Source organism: Cervus canadensis, chromosome 24 (genome assembly GCF_019320065.1).
Source record: "Cervus canadensis isolate Bull #8, Minnesota chromosome 24, ASM1932006v1, whole genome shotgun sequence".
NCBI lineage: Eukaryota > Metazoa > Chordata > Mammalia > Artiodactyla > Cervidae > Cervus > Cervus canadensis.
Window position 1 is genome coordinate 3042341 of NC_057409.1, and position 17205 is coordinate 3059545.

The window sequence follows — 17205 nt, forward strand, 5'->3', positions numbered from 1 at the left end:
TCCTTGCTCCATAGACCCGGTTGTGGGCAGGGATGGGACTCTGGGTGCCCCACAGCAACCCAGGACAGGGTATGCAGGGTCTTGAAGTTTCTCTGGGTGTTGGGCAGAGCTGAGTTTCAGTTCTACTTGATCTCTTGCGGCTGGTGACCTTGAGAGAGGCCTTTGGCCTCTCCTAGCCCAGTTTAACAGTTACCTCTCAGCATTGTTGTGTGGGTTGGAATAATAAAGGCCCTGGAACATAGCAGGAGGCCCTATTTTCCTGTTTCCGTGGAAGGAAAAAGACCCCAGCCACCTGAGATTTTATTTACATTCGTCCCCATTTCCTTTTTTTCTATAGCGATGATCATTCTGTGTTTCCCAGGTGGCTCAGTGGTAAAGAATCCAGCTTATAATGTGGGAGATGCAGGAGACATGGGTTCAGTCTGCGTTCAGAAGATCCCCTGGAGGAGGAAATGGCAACCCAGTCCAATATTCTTCCCTGGAGAATCCCATGGACAGAGGAGCCTACTGGGCTACAGTCCCTAGGGTCACAAAGAGTCGGACACGACTGACCACGCACACAATTATCACCCTCGTTATCACCCTATGACCACTTTAAATTTTTTTTTTTTTTTTTGCTTAGTAAACTCTATGAAGTTGGATCTTTGCTTTGGTTTCTGTAGTGTCCCAATTGGACAGAACAGTGTCTGACACCTAGTAGGTGCTCGCTATAAAGTTTGTTGATTCCATGATGTTAACCTGTAACATGGCCAGTAGAGACTGTTAGTTCAGGTTGCGAGGGGCAGAGGAGGAGGCAAGGATACACACAGCAGCCTTAGACAAGGTGTGCCAGGCTTGTCTACCCGCAGTGCCTCCACCCCGCCGGGCCTGGGGGTCCCCGGCTCCCACTCCTTGGTAGAGTGACAGTGCCCACAGCTTGATCCTTCATCCTTAGTATGCCTGGCGCTGTCGGGGGACAGGATGGTTTCTGCTGGGAAGGACTTCCAGGAGGAGGTTGCCATCTATTTAAAGGTTTGAAGGAAGCACGACAAATTATATGTTATATAGGGCTCCCCAGGTCACTCAGCTGTAAAGAATTTGCCAATCAATGCAGGAGATGCAGCTTCCACCCATGGGTGGGGAAGACCCCTTGGAGAAGGAAATGACAACCCACTCCCACTCCAGTATTCTTGCCTAGGAAATCGTAGGATAGAGTCCATGGGGTTGCAAGAGTCAGGAGAGGACTTAGCGACTAAACAACAACAACAACATATGTGTAACATATATGAACATATATGTCAAGCGATCTACCCAATGTCTCCCAACCGGCTCGCCCTGGTAGCGTGTGGGCAGCCCCCTATTGGAAGCAGTCCTGGATGAAGATGGCCCACAGCCCCCTTCTCCGAGTTCCTCCTGCGCCAAGTGTGAGTGGGGAGGGGCAGGCGTGGGGGTAGAGGCCGCTAGAGCTGGGAGGCGACCTGGCACGGCCGGGCTCTCAGATCATCCCTCCGCAGGCCCAGGGGTGCTGGGGACCCCGCCCGCCTGCGGGGCCAGGGCTCGGCTCTGCCCGCCCACCGCGGGGCGGGACGCAGGCTCCGCGGCGCGGGGACCGCGCGCTCCTGGAAGCAGCCACTGCGCCTCCGCGCGCCGGGCCCTCGCGGCGTCTCCCGGGTCCCTGGGCGCCGGCCCGGCCCGCGGCCGCCGCTGCCTCTCCCGGGCCCGCGGCTCCTGCCGCAGTCGCCGGCGGCGGAGCAGCGCTCCAGGTACCGAGCCCGGGCGGGAGCGGGGCCGGAGACCCGCGGCCGGGTGGGGAGGGGGTCCTTCTCTCCCCGCCGGCATCCTCCAGCTCGCCGCGGGGACCGCGTCCGCCAGAGCCCGGGGTGCCTCTGCGCTGGGTCCGAGACCTGCCCTCCCCTCCAGGGGCTTGGCTCTGGCCCGTGGGGCCCCCAGCCTGCGACCCCCAGCACCTCGGGTGCTCCTTGGCACCTCTGTGTCCACTCGCCGAGAGGGGCTTGCCCCGGCCTGGAGAGCGCCCAGTGGCCCTGGGCTCTCACCTCCCCAGGGCCCTGCCCTCGACCCATCTCACCGCCCGCCCCTTCCAGGAGCTCTGCGCCCACCCGGCCAAACGCCCCGAGTCCCCGTTCCCGTCCTCCTGACTTGCCTCTCGCTCCTGCTGGAGGACTCCGCTCCTCAGGTGCCCCCTCCCAAACTTCCTACCCAGGTGTTCCCTCCAGGTGTTTCTACATCACACCCGAGGACGCCCCCAGGCCCCCTCTCCATCCCCCTCGGGGTGCTGACCCTGACCCAGAGCCCCCCCCCCACCCCCCGCCCCTTCCCACCTTCCCTACCTTCCCCGCCTTCCCACCAGCCAGCCTCCACGCCCACCCGACCCCTCTGGGGCCTCACGTCCTCGCCCTCCGCCCCCATGGTCCCAGAGCAAGTCCCCGCCAACCACAGCACCCCGGACTGGGGATCGGGGCCGCCGTGGGCGCCCGGGGGCAGCGGCTGGGTGGCCGCCGCGCTGTGTGTGGTCATCGCGCTGACTGCGGCGGCCAACTCGCTGCTCATCGCGCTCATCTGCGCGCAGCCCGCGCTGCGCAACACCTCCAACTTCTTCCTGGTGTCGCTCTTCACGTCGGACCTGATGGTGGGGCTGGTGGTGATGCCGCCCGCCATGCTCAACGTGCTGTACGGCCGCTGGGTGCTGGCGCGGCGCCTCTGCCTGCTCTGGGCCGCCTTCGACGTGATGTGCTGCAGCGCCTCCATCCTCAACCTCTGCCTGATCAGCCTGGACCGCTACCTGCTCATCCTCTCGCCGCTGCGCTACAAGCTGCGCATGACGCCCGCGCGCGCCCTGGCGCTGGTCCTTGGCGCCTGGAGCTTGGCCGCGCTCGCCTCCTTCCTGCCCCTGCTGCTGGGCTGGCACGAGCCGGGCCGCGCGCGGGCACCCGCGCCGGGTCAGTGCCGCTTGCTGGCCAGCCTGCCCTTCGTCCTCGTGGCGTCGGGCCTCACCTTCTTCCTGCCCTCGGGGGCCATCTGCTTCACCTACAGCAGGATCTTGCTGGCCGCCCGAAAGCAGGCCGTCCAGGTGGCCTCCCTCTCCACTGGCACTGCCGGCCAGGCCTTGGAGACGCTGCAGGTATGGAGGCGGGGGCTCGCAGGGAGACCCGGGCGTGGGGGACAGAGAGGAATGAGCAGTCGTTGGGTGCCCACTGGGCATCCACGGCTCAGTATACAATTGCTGGCACTCCCAAGTGGTCATTCCCAGGGCCCATCTTCCCTCTGAACTCCAGACTCAATGCCCAACCGTCCACAGGACCCTCCAGGATGTGGGCAGGTTTCCCAAGGGTGACATGTGCAACAGGGCATTCAGGGGGTCCCAACTCTCTCCGCTTGCTCCTCCCCCATCTTCCCCATCACGGCCAATGGCACCATCATGGCATCGTGGCCCAGAAACTTAGGGATACTTTCTCTCTCGTGCTCAGGGGATTCATTCACAAGCCCCTCTATACCTGGGTCATCTCCAAGGACACCTTCCTGATCTCCTGATCCAAGCCACCATTGCTTCTTACTTTGGAGCCTTTTTCTTTTCTTCCTGTGCTGGGTCTTCAATGAGGCGCCCAGGAAGCTGCCCCACAGTACATGAGCTCTTCTTTCCCCAACCAGGGACTGAACCTGTGTCCTCTGCATTGGAAGAGGGATTCTTAACCACCGGACCACCAGGGAAGTCCCTTACCTGGGAGCCTTTGATCGTCTCCTGCTGCCTCCCGCTGCCTCCCGCTGCCTCCACCCCCAACCCACTCCTATCCATTTTCTGCACAAAGACAAACGAAAGGGCGATCCCCTCACTTCTTTGCTCCAAACCCTTAAGCGGCTCCCATGGCTCTTAAGATGGAGAGGAGACCCGGGCCAGGATCTGGCCTGGGACCCGGTCCTGCCGGCCTCTCCAGCTGCACCTCCTCCCTTACCCACTTCCTGCTTCTCTGCACCAGCCCTGTGTCCTTCTGACGCTGCTGGAAGGCTCCAGGCTGTGTGCCCAGGTCTTTGCACTGGCTGTGCCCTCTGGAATGTTCTTCCTCTGGGGCTGTCCTTTCCTGACTCTTTAGTTCACAGGTTACTCCTTCCCAGAGGCCCACCCTGACCACCTGTCTGCAGACCTCCCCGCCGTCTGCTACCTCCATCTCGACCCCCAGTTAATTTCTTGGTTTGTTCATTGTCTGCTCCCTCACCGGCGTGTAAGCTCCCACAGGGGCTGGGCTTATCTGGGTGGGTTTCCATCTCCACTGCACCTAGTAGGTGTCCCCTGACTCCTTGTGAATGGGGTGGGTGCTCTTAGCTGCAGGCCCTGCAGCGTCTAGAGTGGAGCAGGTTCTGCAGCACCTGAGTCCTGGCACCCTGCTGCCCAGGGATGGGTGTTCAGACTGCCCAGGCCTGAGCCCCAGAGAACTAGACCACAGGCCCCCAAGAAGGTCCCAGCGGGGCTCTCTAGTGTCCTCCAGGTGTGGCCTCAGGTGTGGGAGGTGTCTCAGGGTGGGAGGTCCCTTGGGTGGTGCTTACTGGGTAGACCGGGCTGAGAGGCTGACATCCTGGCTGGCAGCCCCCAAGTGGCTCATCCATGTCTCCCCTGCAGTGAGGCCCATCAGCTAGGATGATGGCGTCCTGGGTGGACAGGAGACCTTGGCTGCAGCCCGCTCTCCCTGCTGATCTATACTCACTGGAGAACCTTCTCCAGTCTCTGCAGGTGGCTGTGACCCTGACTTGGTTCTCGAGCTTCAGGATGGCTGCCATGGGCTATCCACACCCCCTCCCTGAGTTCTTGTAAAGGAGCATTTCCCAGACTTCAGGCTTTTGGGAACTGCCTCGTGGCATCTGCCTTGCTATCCTGCCACCCAGACTCACACAGTCTGTGAGTCTCTGCAGCCATATGTACTTAGCATTTTCTTGGAGTCATCTCATCTTTTTACTTCCATGAATTTATTTAGAAAGAAAACTTCTTGTCTCTTTCGCTAACGGAAACATCAGTATCCTTGCCAGAAATAGAAGGGGATCAGAACCACAACTTCAATGAAGCTGCAGCAGCCCCAGCAGTGTTGCCAAAGTCCAGCTTGGATGGCTGGAGACGCTGAGCCCAAGGCCTGCTTTCTCCTTGTTAGACGCTGGAGGGACGTTAAAGATGCAGCAGCACCAGCATGAGCCTTTCTCTGGACAGAACCAGAGGAGCTGGGAGGGCGCTCTAAAGGCCCCTGTTCTTACTCTGTGACTCAGTTATTTTGTCGGGTGTTCATTCACCATCCAAGGTCATCTGCCCGTCCCACTCTGCCCTAATGACTAAGGAGGTGGAGCTGGCTGGTCTCGGTGGGGTTGGAGTGGAGAGGTCTAGATTCTTGGTTACAGCAGTGCCTGTGACACACAGATTTTCTTTCTGTGAAGCTAACCAGCTGGCACTTGGGTTTAAAAAATAATAATTTTATTTATTTGTTTTTGGTTGAGCTGGGTCTTTGTTGCTGTGTGAGCTTTTCTCTCCTTGTGGCTCACGGGGTTAGTTGCTCCATGGCGTGTGGGATCTTCCCGGGTCAGGGATCGAACCCATGTCTCCTGCATTGGCAGGCGGATTCTTTACCCCTGAGCTACTGGGGTAGTCCCCTGGCACCAGGATTGAACCTGAGACTGTGGCCTTAGCACCTGGGCAGGTGTCCAGCCTTTGAGCACCCACAATGTGCCGGGCAGTGAGCTAAGCGAATCCCCGGATGCCCAAAGGGGCCAGTAACCCCCGTCGCTGTTTGACAGCTGGAGGGCTGGGGGTCGATGAGGGGAGGCGACTTGCCCACGGTTGCACGTCTGGTCTGGGAGGTTCAAGTGCAGAGCCTGGGTCTGAGCCTTGCGCTGCCGAGCCGGCGGTGACGTGCCCTTAAAACCCAGCTCCCTGGTCACCGCCCTGGGTGCTCTGCTCCACTGGCTCTCCCCCTCGGTCTCCTCCTGCTCTGCCGCCATCTGAGGCACTCCCCGGCCTCCGTCCTCCTCGGACCTCCTTGCTTTTTCCCACGTTCACTTCCTTAGTGAGCTCGTCTCATCCCGTGACTGGAAGTACCACATACACGCTGATGACTTCCAGCCTGGACCACTCACTTACTTCGCCCCCAGCAGAATTGGGGATTTTTTTTTTCCAGGCTCCGGACGTAGTCCTTAACTTGACTTCCCTGTATCGACTCCTTGATGTGCGTTGCTCAGGCCAGGAACCTTGGCGGCAGCCTGGACGCCTCCCTTTCCCTCTTGCTGCACACCCTGTGTGCTTTCTGTGTTCAAAACACACGTAGGCCCTGACCGCTTCTCCTGTGTCGGTGACTGCCCCCCCTCCAATGGCTGAGCCCTTCATCTGATGCCCAGGCTATGGCACTGACCTTCCTCCGGCTTCCAGAGCCCATTCTTGCTTCCTTTCGATCTCACACTGCAGCCATGGTGATCCCTGGGAGTTCCCTGGCGGCCAGTGGCTAGGACGCAGCATGTTCCCTGCTGTGAGCCCGAGTTTGATCCCTGGTCAGGGAATTAAGATCCCACAAGACATGAGGTGTAGCCAAAAAAAGAGAAGTGCAGGCCCTGTCGTGAGAGTCCTTGCCCCTCGTCTGGTCTCCTTTCCGCCACCATCCCCTCACTCTTTCTGTTTCAGCCGCACTGGGCTCCTTGTTGTTCCTTGAGCACCAAGGACACTCCTGCCTCAGGACCTTTGCACCTGCTGTTGCCTCTGCCTGGAGAACCTCACGTCACCACACAGATCTCCCCCTAACTTCCGTCCCTTTCCTCTGGCCTCTGCTTGGCTGTCTTACTAGCCGCTTGGTTAGTAACAAGATGACACTTGCACAGATCCCCTCCAGCCCTTATTTCCTAAGTTGTTCTCAGCAGAAAATAGCACCACCTGACACGTTGCACGCTTTCCATTTATTGTTGGCGTGTTTGCTTCCTCCTACTACACGGTACGTTCTGTGAGGGTGAGGACCTGTCTTGACTGCTGTGTTCTCAGCATCTAAAGGAGGTCGTGAGTGTTCATTGCTCAGTGATGAAAGGAACTAAATGGACACAGTGCTTCACAGAGCCCAGGATTTAACCCCAGCTCAGGTTTCTCCCTTCTTTTCCCCTTTTAGAAGCAGTTCTCATAGCTGATGGACCCTGCACTTTTTAGTACATTCATTCATTCACTTCCTCAGTGCTGTGCTGAGTACTTTTCTTTTTATTTATTTAAAGCGAAAGTCGCTTAGTCGTGTCTGATTCTTTGCAAACCCATGGACTGCCCGTGGAATTCTCCAGCCCAGAATACTGGAGTGGGTAGCCTTTCCCTTCTCCAGGGAATCTTCCCAACCCAGGGGTCGAACTCAGGTCTCCCACATTGCAGGCGGATTCTTTACCAGCTCAGCCACCATGGAAGCCCTGGGCCTTAGTTGCAGCATATGGGATCTTCAGTCTTCATTGTGGCATGTGGGGTATAATTCCCCGGCCAGGGATGGAACCTGGGCCCCCTACATTGTGATCACAGGGTCTTAGCCACGGGACTGCCAGGGAGCTCCGTTGAGGACCTCTCTTGTGCAGGAGCTGTCCTAGGCTGCGAGTGCAAGCATGAGTGGGTCTGAGAAGGTCCTGCCCTCTTGGAATCTATGTTCTAGTTGGAAAGAGAGATGGTAGTCATGACACCCTATCACGATGAGGGTTCTGGAGCTTATAAGAAGGGTGTCTCTTCTGGTAAACATCAAAAATCTATCACTCCCTGTGGGTATGTTTGCAAAATCAAGGAAGTCACAAAACCAAAGGCTGAGAAACATCTTCACGGGTCCTTTAGCCTCTGGGCTTCCCAGGTGGTGCTAGCGGTAAAGAATCTGCTTGCCAGTGCAGGAGACATAAGATCCCTGGGTTGGGAAGATCCCCTGGAGGAGGGCATGGAAACCCCCTCCAGAATTCTTGCCTGGAGAATCCCATGGACAGAGGCGTCTGGCGGGCTACAGTGCATGGGGTCACAAAGAGTCGGACACAACTGAGCGACTTAGCACACACATGCACTGCCTCTGAGGCAGAATGACTCTCGGCCTCTCAAGCCTGACATGGTCTGTGTGAATATCTCCCGCTTTCTGGAATCCCTTTTCTCTTGGTTTGAATAAGGAAGTGTCAGACTCCACCATCCAAGTACCTAGCTTAAAGTCGCTCAGCTTGCTTCCCAAACCACCCAGATGCTAAGCAAGCTTTCTGCCGGCTAGTTTCCATACTGCCTGGAGAACTGCCTGTGTTTGGGGACTTGGCTTCTGGGAGGCCGCCTTACTCTGGCCTCCTGGGTTGTGACCGTCTTTCGTCATCTGAGGTGACGCATCCGGCCTGGGGTGGAGGCGTTTTCATTGTCTGGACCCAGCGGAACTGATGAGAAGGAACAGAACTTGGGGGGGGCTGTTAGGCCCCCTTCCTCCCCTTCCCGGCCCCACTGAACCCTTGGCTGCTTCCTTGATCCAGTCTCTCGCTTCCCTGCAGAGGGAGGGGGCTGGCTCCCAGTCCCTGACGTCCTGGCTCTTCGGGAGTTTCAGACGTGGTTGCTGAGCTGGCTGGAGGCTTTCTCTGCCTCTATCTGCCTGTTGATGCGAATGAGCTTTTAGAAAGCCACTGGTTGGCTCAGCAGTTTCAGCCGGGTCCTCCCAGCCCCAGGGGCTGTGAGAGAGGAGTCCTGCTTAGAGGTCAGGCGGGGGCTGTGGGCTGGGGGTGCAGAGCTGGGCGTGAGAGGTGGTGATGGTGCCCGTGAGATGCAGCCTGGGCAAGTGTGTGCACGCACGCGTGTGTGTGTGTGTGAAAGGTGGGTGCCCCTGTGGTGATGGTGCTCAGCCTTGAGGGGTTCCAGAGGGGCCGCTGTGGGCGCTCAGCCTCCTGGGGAGCAGCAGGCAGCCCGGCTGGGTGTCCCTGTGTCCTGCACCCTTTCTCTCTGCCCAGACTCGTGCGTCTCTGCATCATACGCTCTCCCCACCACCTTCCTCTCCGCCCCACCGTCCCCCTTCCCTCTCCCCCTCGGCTCAGTCTCCCCGCCTCCTCTGCACCCCCGTATCTTCCTCTTCCTTCCCTCCCCCCGTTTCTCCTCCTAGTCCTCCTCCCCCAGCTTTCTTCACCCTCCATCACCCAGCCATGCATCATTCTGTCCCAGCGATCCGTCTTCCCTTCCATCTCTGCCTCCTCCTCCTGAGAGGAGGCTGTGATCCCAGAAATATCTCAGAGGGGGAGGAGGGGGTGAGCAGGAGCAGAGCTGAGCGTGACAGGCTGGGCCGCCGCTCAGAACGAGGCAGCCTGCTGCAGCCGGGACGGGGTGCGGGGTTGTCCCTCTGTCTGGGCCCAGGTTCAAACCCTGCCTCTTTCTCCCTTCAGCTGGATGACTCTGGGTGAGTTGCTCGCCTCCCTCTATCCCAGAAGTAATGCTCTTTATCATCTGAGGCTGTTTGAAGCATCAGTGAGGTGATATATATATACCTGGTGCATAGTAGTTTCTTGTTGTTTGACAAATATTAACTCTGTCCTTTCTTCTTGATGGTAAAATGCAGGGTGCTGGGAAGTTCACCCCTTTGAGTCTTCCTAGGGGGAAAAATAGCCATGGCTGCCATTAGCAGCCTCATCACCATTATCAAGGAGCTGAGGTGAATACAAATAACAATAAACACCGACCACGATCACTTAGTAACTAACTCACACAGTACTTACTATGTACCAGGCACTGTTCAGGTAACTTTCTATTATCTTTTCTAATCCTTACTAGAGTCCTGCGAGGTGGCTGTCATGAGAACGGCCGTTTTACAGACGAGTAAGCTGAGGCCCGGAGAGGTGAAGGGCCCTGCTCAGGGTCGCTCAGTTAGTAACAGCCACGGTTTGAACTGGGCAGTCTGGCCCCAAGGCCTGTCTCGTCACCCTCACACGGTGATTAGACGGCTGGGCTTCCCAGGGGCGCGGAGATAAAGATTCCGCTTGCCGATGCAGGAGATGCAAGAGAGGCGGGTTGGAACTCTGGGTCAGGAAGATCCCCTGGAGTAGGAAATGGCAATCTGCTCCAGTATTCTTGCCTGGAAAATCCCATGGACAGAGGAGCCTGGTGGGCTACAGTCCATGGGGTCTCAAAGAGCTGGACACAAACAGGGTGACTGAGCACACGCGTGGTTAGATGGTCATACAGATTGGAGATTACACGAGGGGATCTGTCAGGACACCTTAAAATGAAAATTCATCAGTAGTGGTAAAGTAAAAGACCCCACTGACCTCATCCAGTCACCTCCCACTCCTGTCTCTCCATGTCTTTCCAGTTCTTTCTCTGTGCTTGTGGATTTGTTTATGTTTGTGTATTTGTTTATGTTGTGTATTTATGTTTGTGTATTTGTTTATGTTTGTGGATGTGCTTATGTTTGTGTGTTTATGTTGTGTATTTATTTATGTTTGTGTGTTTATGTTGTGTATTTGTTTATGTTTGTGTGTTTATGTTTGTGTGTTTAAGTTGTGTGTTTATGTTTGTGGATTTTTTTGCCTAAAGAAACTTAGTGCCTTGCTTTGTGTCTTTTTTAAGCAGAGGTGATCATGCTCTCTCTCTCTTTTTTTTTTCCCTTCATGCTGTCTCTCTTGTTTTGCAACTTGTTGTTAGCACTTGATCATGTGTCATGCAGATCTTTCTGTGTGTGATTGATTCATTCTTTTAAACATCCGTATAGTGTCTTATAGTGGGAATGTATTTATCCTTTTAAACATCTGTATAATATTCTGGGGCTTCCTTGGTGGCTCTGCTGGTAAAGAGTCCGCCTGCAATGTGGGAGACCTGGGTTCCATCCCTGGGTTGGGAAGATCCCCTGGAGAAGGGAAGGGCTACCCACTCCAGTGTTCTGGTCTGGAGAATTCCACGGACTGTGTTCAGTCCGTGGGGTCACAGAGTGTCAGACACGACTGAGCGACTTTCACTATAGCATTCTAAACCAGGGATTATTTAACCACTCTCCTCTGATGGACTTGTGAGCTGTTTCCAGTTCTTTTTTGTCATGAATGGAGCTGGGGTGTACACCTTTGTGCTGAGTGAACAGACAGTGACAGGAGTTTATGGACATCGGAACCCACAAGCAGACTTCCCTCCTGGAAGGGCGCTGCCAAACTGTCCGCCGATGGCTGCCCTCTGACGGTGGCAGATGCCACAGACGTGTTCTGATACAAGGGGCGTGCAGACGACAGGACCTGCCACGAGCGATCATGAGGTGGCTTTAGGGCAGAGAGAAGCGGGAAGGGTGGCATCACCCAGACCCCAGCGTGTGGGCTGGTGGTGGCCCTTGGCTTCTGTTCCACGAGGGCCTCTCGGTGAGAGTGGTGGGGTTTCGCTTGGGGCCGTCATCCTCCAGAATGCAAGCAGCGTGGTAAAGTGGAAAAGGCTCAGCGTCTGGAGCCGGAGGTGACTTTAACTCTTGTTAAAGAGCTCCCTGACTCAACTCTTGCCTGCTGTGTGACTCCTGGCTAGTTGTTTTGTCTCTCTGAGCCTCATTTGCAAGATGAAGGTTACACCTCCCTCCCAGAAAGACCGAGTGACAGAATGCATATTAGGTGCAGATGCATTATAAGCACTCAGTAAGTGGGGGTAACAATGTGGGGTCTGTGGTGCTGTGGTTTGAGCACAGTGTGACCTTGGGAAGGTCCCCTACTCTCTCTGAGCCTCAATTTCTTCCCTCTTGCCTGTTTTCTTGAGTCAATTCTTTGGGGGAGAAGAAGAGGCAGGAAAATGCATGTTTCTTCCCAGGAAGACTGGAGAGGGACTCTCAGATCATGGTTGACCCCTCTGGGTCGCCCTCCCCTGATGACAACCCCTGTCTTATCTTCCAGAGTGCCTTGGTTCCCCAGTGCCCAAGAGCCCTGGCAAGACCATGGCTGTCTCTCGTCTCCTCACCAGGCTCCCAGGGGTGAGGGGCTACTGTGTGGCTGGGGCCCGCGGGAGATGGTGTCTCCCTCCTCCCCTTGTGTCTGTCCCCATTGACGGCAGCAATTTAAAGTCAGAGCAGCTCTTAGGAGATTCTTTTGGGGAAGCAGGTGTCTCTCCCTCCAGGCTGACCAGGTGGGGCCACAGAAGCCACAGAGAGTCCACGCTGGAGAAGAGAAGATGAGAAGGGGCGAGAAGGGCAGACCCTCTTTTCTCCCCGGCTGCCGCGTACTGAGTCAGAGCATTTGTCCTGAGATCCACGCTGCTTTGGAAAGCCTGAGCTCTTGGCGGAAGGACAAGGCTCCCGAGGGTGCTACGAACTTCCCCAGCCTCATCCACACACCACTGAGCAACATCAGGGCTGCCGTGTGCTTGCATTAACTCCATGTCCAGCACAGGGCATATGTGTGTTATCCGCAGCCTCACGGCAACTCCGTAAGCTGAGCGTTTTCTCCCACTTGACAAATGTGGAAACTGATTCTCTCAGGATCACTGAGTGAGTGGTAGAGGCACGGTCTGAAGCCCGATCACTTGTTTTAAAAGCCCAGCTCTCGCCTCTGTGCCCCGCCGAGAAGGCGGGAAGAATCAAGGGCCTCTTTTAGGCTCCCCTGTGTGAGCCTTGTATTTGCCTAACCAGGTTTCACCTGGACAAATACATCGAAAGGCGGGAGTTAGAGGGTACCTGTCTCCCCTCTCCTGCCCACCGCCAATGCAGAGCCTATAGGACAGGGTGCAGCTGGGGCTTCAGCACCATGGACAGGAGCCGAGCCTGGGTCGCCTGAGGAGAGGGCTGAGAACAAGGCTGGGAGGGGGAGTTCCTGCCTGGGGGGGGGCGGGGGGGGAGGGGGAGGTGGGGTGGCTCTAATGCGCCCCGGGGCTCACGCATCTTGGCTTTGCCTCCTCCGCCCCCTTTCCATCTGCGGAGGTTGCTTGGGAACCTGGTTCCTTTCTTCCTGCCTCCTCCTGACTTTCATCCTCCCGTACCCAACCAGTCTCTGGTTGCCTCAAGAGCTAAGCGGGGCTCTCACACAGTTCAGGAAGTGTTGGGGGGAGTCTCTGGCCTTTAAAGCCCAGGTGTATTCCCAGGCAGCACACTTATCCTTTCATAGTCCAGTGAATTATGCTCACCCCAGTATTTACATCAGCTGTCAACTTGGTGGGTTTTACTTTGTGTAAAGCGGATATATGAAAATCCAAGTTGATTACAACACATGGTTTAGAGGAGGGCTTCACACTGCAGCTTTTGTGGATTCCTGGAGGTTTCAGGGATGGACTTCACAGTGGTCTCTGAATTCTCTGGCTATGTGGCAAAGTTTTTCTTCTGTGTGTGTGTATAAGTGTGTGTGTTGTGTGTTTGTAAACACTTACAAGCTTTTTGTTTTCTGGAGAGTGAGTTGTGTAGATTTCATTCGAATTTCAGTGGGCTCACAAAGTTGAAAAAGTTAAGAGAACCGCTGGGCTAGTGGGTCACCCGGTACAGAGAGCCTTTTAATGTTTTGGGACTCCTGGTCTCCAGCCTATAAAAGTCACATTTGGGCCCCTCATGCCTTTTCCCCCACGGAGCCTCTCCTTTTTCCTCTTCTCCAAGCTCCTGCTCATGAAGTCCATGTGTGGGAATAAAATACGTCTGTTAAGTCCACAATGAAATCCAAGTTTAAAATACCAAGGTCACTCCCATCCCTAGTGATTTAGAAGATATTTAATTGCACACATTTGTTTGGGGCGCATGTTTCAAAATAAACTTTATTTTGTGGGTCATGAAAACAGTGGTGCAAAACTGTCACTCCAAAACATGAAGAGAATCAACTCACAGGCACAGAGACTGTCAAGCCTCGGACAGCAGCTGTCCTCGTTCGTCAAGCACTGTTCGACTGCAGCTAATTCTTGAGGTGCCCAAGGTCACTGCAGGACAACGCTGCACCCAGACACAAACCCGGCAGCTCGGAAGACCCTGCTCCCTGCAAAGGGCAACACGTGACACCGCCCACACCCACGATCATGGGCCCCTAGGAAGCCTCGCTGCACTTCCTAGAGCCCCTTGTGCATGCTAAGTCAGGCTCAGGGCTTGGTGCAGGGCCAGGACAAGGGCTCAGTCTATTTCTGAGGTCAAGGCGCAGTCTGGGGCTAAAGTTGGGCTCAGTCTGGTCCAGGGCGGAGGGTCAGTTTCGGACTGTGGGTATGTAGGGCTCAATCTATGGTAGGTATCAGGGGTCAGGGCCATGAGCAGAGCTTAGTTTATTGCTGAAGAGCTCAATCTGAAGCCAAGGTCAAGGCTCAGCCTGGAGTCGGGGTCAGAGCTCAGCCTAGGACTACAACTGGAGCCCATTCAAGGGTCAAGGCTCAGTGTATTAAGGGCTCGGTCTAGAATTAGGATTAAGGCTCAGTCTGGGCCAGGAATAGGCTCAGACCAGATCACCTGGCCTTCCTCTCTGCAGGTGCCCAGGACCCCAGGCCCCGGGGTGGAGTCAGCTGGCGGCAGGCGTCTGGCCAGCAAGCATAGCAGGAAGGCCTTGAAGGCCAGCCTGACCCTGGGCGTCCTGCTGGGCATGTTCCTTGTGACCTGGCTGCCTTTCTTTGTGGCCAACATAGTCCAGGTAATGCCACCGCGGGGGTGGGTGAGATCCCGCCCTGCTGGGGAGGCCCCGAATCCCCCGAGATGGGCAGGGAGGGAGGGAGGGAGGGGTGCTCTGCGTCCCGGCTCCAGGATGTCCCCCCCCACTCCTCCAGGCCGTGTGCGACTGCATCTCCCCGGGGCTCTTCGACGTCCTCACGTGGCTGGGCTACTGCAATAGCACCATGAACCCCATCATCTACCCGCTCTTCACGCGGGACTTCAAGCGGGCCCTGGGCGGGCTCCTGCCGTGTCCCCGCGGCCCCCGGGAGCACCAGCCGGGCCTCGCCTCGCCCTCCGTGCGGACCTCGCACAGCGGCCCGCGGCCCGGCCTAAGCCTGCAGCACGTGCTGCCCCTGCCCCTGCCGCCAGACTCGGACTCCGACTCGGGCTCTGGGGGCTTCTCTGGCCCGCGGCTCGCGGCCCAGCTGCTGCTGCCTGGCGAGGCCGCCCGGGATGCCCCCCCGCCTGCCAGGGCCACCACGGCAGTCAACTTCTTCAGCATCGATCGCACGGAGCCCGAGCTACGGCCGCGTCCGCCTGGGACCCCCACGAACTGATGCGGGCTTGGAGAGCTGGACTGGATGGGACCAGGACCCCCAAGGCCTTGGACCAGCTCTTGGCTAAAACCAGGAGGCTCCAGGTCCTCCGGGGAGCCTTCTGAGCTCCAGTGGGCTGCACTGAGTCAGCACCCCACTGCCCACTGTGGGCCTCCAACCTGGAGGCCTAGTCGCCGGCTTCAGGAGTCTTCTCCAGGAGGCGTCACCGCTGAGTGTAACTGGTGGGTGTGTGGAGAGCGAGGTTGGAGGGCTCCTGGGAGTGGGCTGAGGCCCTCTTGGTCCCGCTCAGGATGCAGTTAACCATCTCCCTTGCACACCCTACCAGACTGCGTGGGGGCCATGGCTCTGCTGCAGGGGTGGCTCAGCGCTGGGCCAGATCCCGTGCCCTGAGGGCCGTGACCATCAGCATCAGGTCCCGGGAGTCTGTTAGAAGTGCATGTCCCCGCCCTACCCCAGACCTGCCGGTCGCCAGGTGAATCGTGTGCACGTTATGGTTTGAGATGTGCTGGCTCAGGGGGTCTTTAACCCTGACGATGGCTGGCTAGACAGTTTTCAGACCAGCTAGGCTCTCAGGATACACGCGCTGCATAGTAAACATCTGAGCCTCGGAGTCGGGCAGGCAAAGTCTGAACCTCCACTTCACCACTTTCCAGCCCGTGTACAAGTTACTTAATCGCTCTGAGCCTGGCATTCCGCATGCAAATGGGGAAATGATGCCTGCCTCCTCGGGCGTTCCGGGCACAGAATGCCCAGCACTCGGCAGGTGGTCAGTGGGTGGTCCCTGCTGTTGTTATCCAACCCCCTGGCCCTGGCAGAGGGCCAGAAAGGGCCACTTGTTTCCACTTTTTTACCCCCACCTTCCTCCTCTTCTTCAGCCCCGGCCCACAGCCCACAATCTGACTGTCCCCCCAACTCCTCCCTAGACTGCTGCCCTGCCCCTCCTGGGGGCACATGGGTAGCTGCTGGGTTCTTGCTCAAGATCAAGGATGGGGGTTCCCTACCGTGGGCTTCCTTGGGCCTAGAAGGGAACCGTCTGATGAGGACAGAACCAGTCCCTCTCCCGCTGCCTTCTGGCCTGCCCTGGGGTCAGTGAGGGCAGCGGGCGTGGGCACTGGGTCAGCGGAGTTGTAGAGGACCATCCCTGGTACAGGCAGGTGCCCTGGGGGAGGCAGGTGGACTCTGGCACAGGACTTGTGTTTTTCTTTTTTCTGACAGGGAGCTCTTGGTTCCCAAAGTTCACCTGCTTTAGGTTCCTTTTCACGCTGAGGTTTTTCTTCCTCCATCGCCTGCCTCCCTCCCATCTTCCCACCCAGTTCTATCCACCCCAACCCCAGGGGCCTCCACGGGCGGCCTGGCGCCCTCCGTAGTGCTAAGCAGACTCCATTCTGGCCAGGCCACTGACTGTAGAGGGGCCACGGTGCTTGTCGGGGCTCCCTCTCTACCCCCAGGCCTGCCCCGGTGGGCCCTGGTGGGCGCCCGAGCTGAGGCAGTGACTGCGGTGTGGACTGAACCTGCTTGAAGGGCCACTCGGGCTGGAGAAGCCGCTGGTGAAGTGGGAGGAGACTCCGGGTGCGGGCGCCCCGTGTTCTGCCCGAGCTTGCCCTGGGACCTCAGCAACGTCCTTTCCTCTCGCGGGGCATCGGTCTTCCACGGGAGACATGAGCGTTTGGACCAACAGCAGCAGGGGCTCTGTGAACATTTGCTGAAGGAACAAACACACCCCCCCGCTGAGGACCAGTTCCGCTCCGGCACGCCCCGATTCTCTCCAGTCCCAGCTGCCTCCCCCAGTCTGTCAGTCTTCTCTGCTGGGCTTCGGGCTCCCCGAATGCACAGTGCGGGAGGGGCAGCGTCTCTGGCTCGGTCACTCGGGCAGAGGGAGGCACAAGGAGGAAGGTTTCAGGGATGCGCTCACAGTGACTAAGAGCTCGGGCTCTGGGCGTTAACTGGCTGGGTTTTGAGACTGATCACCTGTGTGTGTGTGATCTCAGCAGCTTCCCTAAACGCTCTGGGCCTGACAGTGAAAATGAAGACAATGCTAGTACCTACCTCACTGGGTTGTTACGAGGGTCAACTGAGACAATCCACGTAAAGCGCTCTGCACACGGTAAACACTT

At 57.2% G+C, this 17205-nt stretch overlaps 1 protein-coding gene across 1 annotated transcript; it reads left to right on the plus strand.

The window, feature by feature from the left end:
• Positions 1–2354: 2354 nt before the first annotated feature.
• HTR6 (5-hydroxytryptamine receptor 6) lies at positions 2355–15837 on the plus strand. Its single transcript, XM_043444596.1, has 3 exons — positions 2355–3118; positions 14356–14514; positions 14648–15837. The coding sequence occupies exons 1-3, from the start codon at positions 2405–2407 to the stop codon at positions 15089–15091; spliced, it is 1317 nt and encodes a 438-aa protein (XP_043300531.1). The 5' UTR covers positions 2355–2404; the 3' UTR covers positions 15092–15837.
• The last annotated feature ends 1368 nt before the right edge of the window (positions 15838–17205 follow it).

Coding starts and splice junctions, on each gene's coding strand:
- HTR6 (XM_043444596.1), top strand. CDS start 2,405: ATGGTCCCAGAGCAAGTCCCCGCCAACCACAGCACCCCGGACTGGGGA. Junction 3,119..14,355: donor AGGCCTTGGAGACGCTGCAG/GTATGGAGGCGG, acceptor TCCTCTCTGCAG/GTGCCCAGGACCCCAGGCCC. Junction 14,515..14,647: donor TTGTGGCCAACATAGTCCAG/GTAATGCCACCG, acceptor CCACTCCTCCAG/GCCGTGTGCGACTGCATCTC.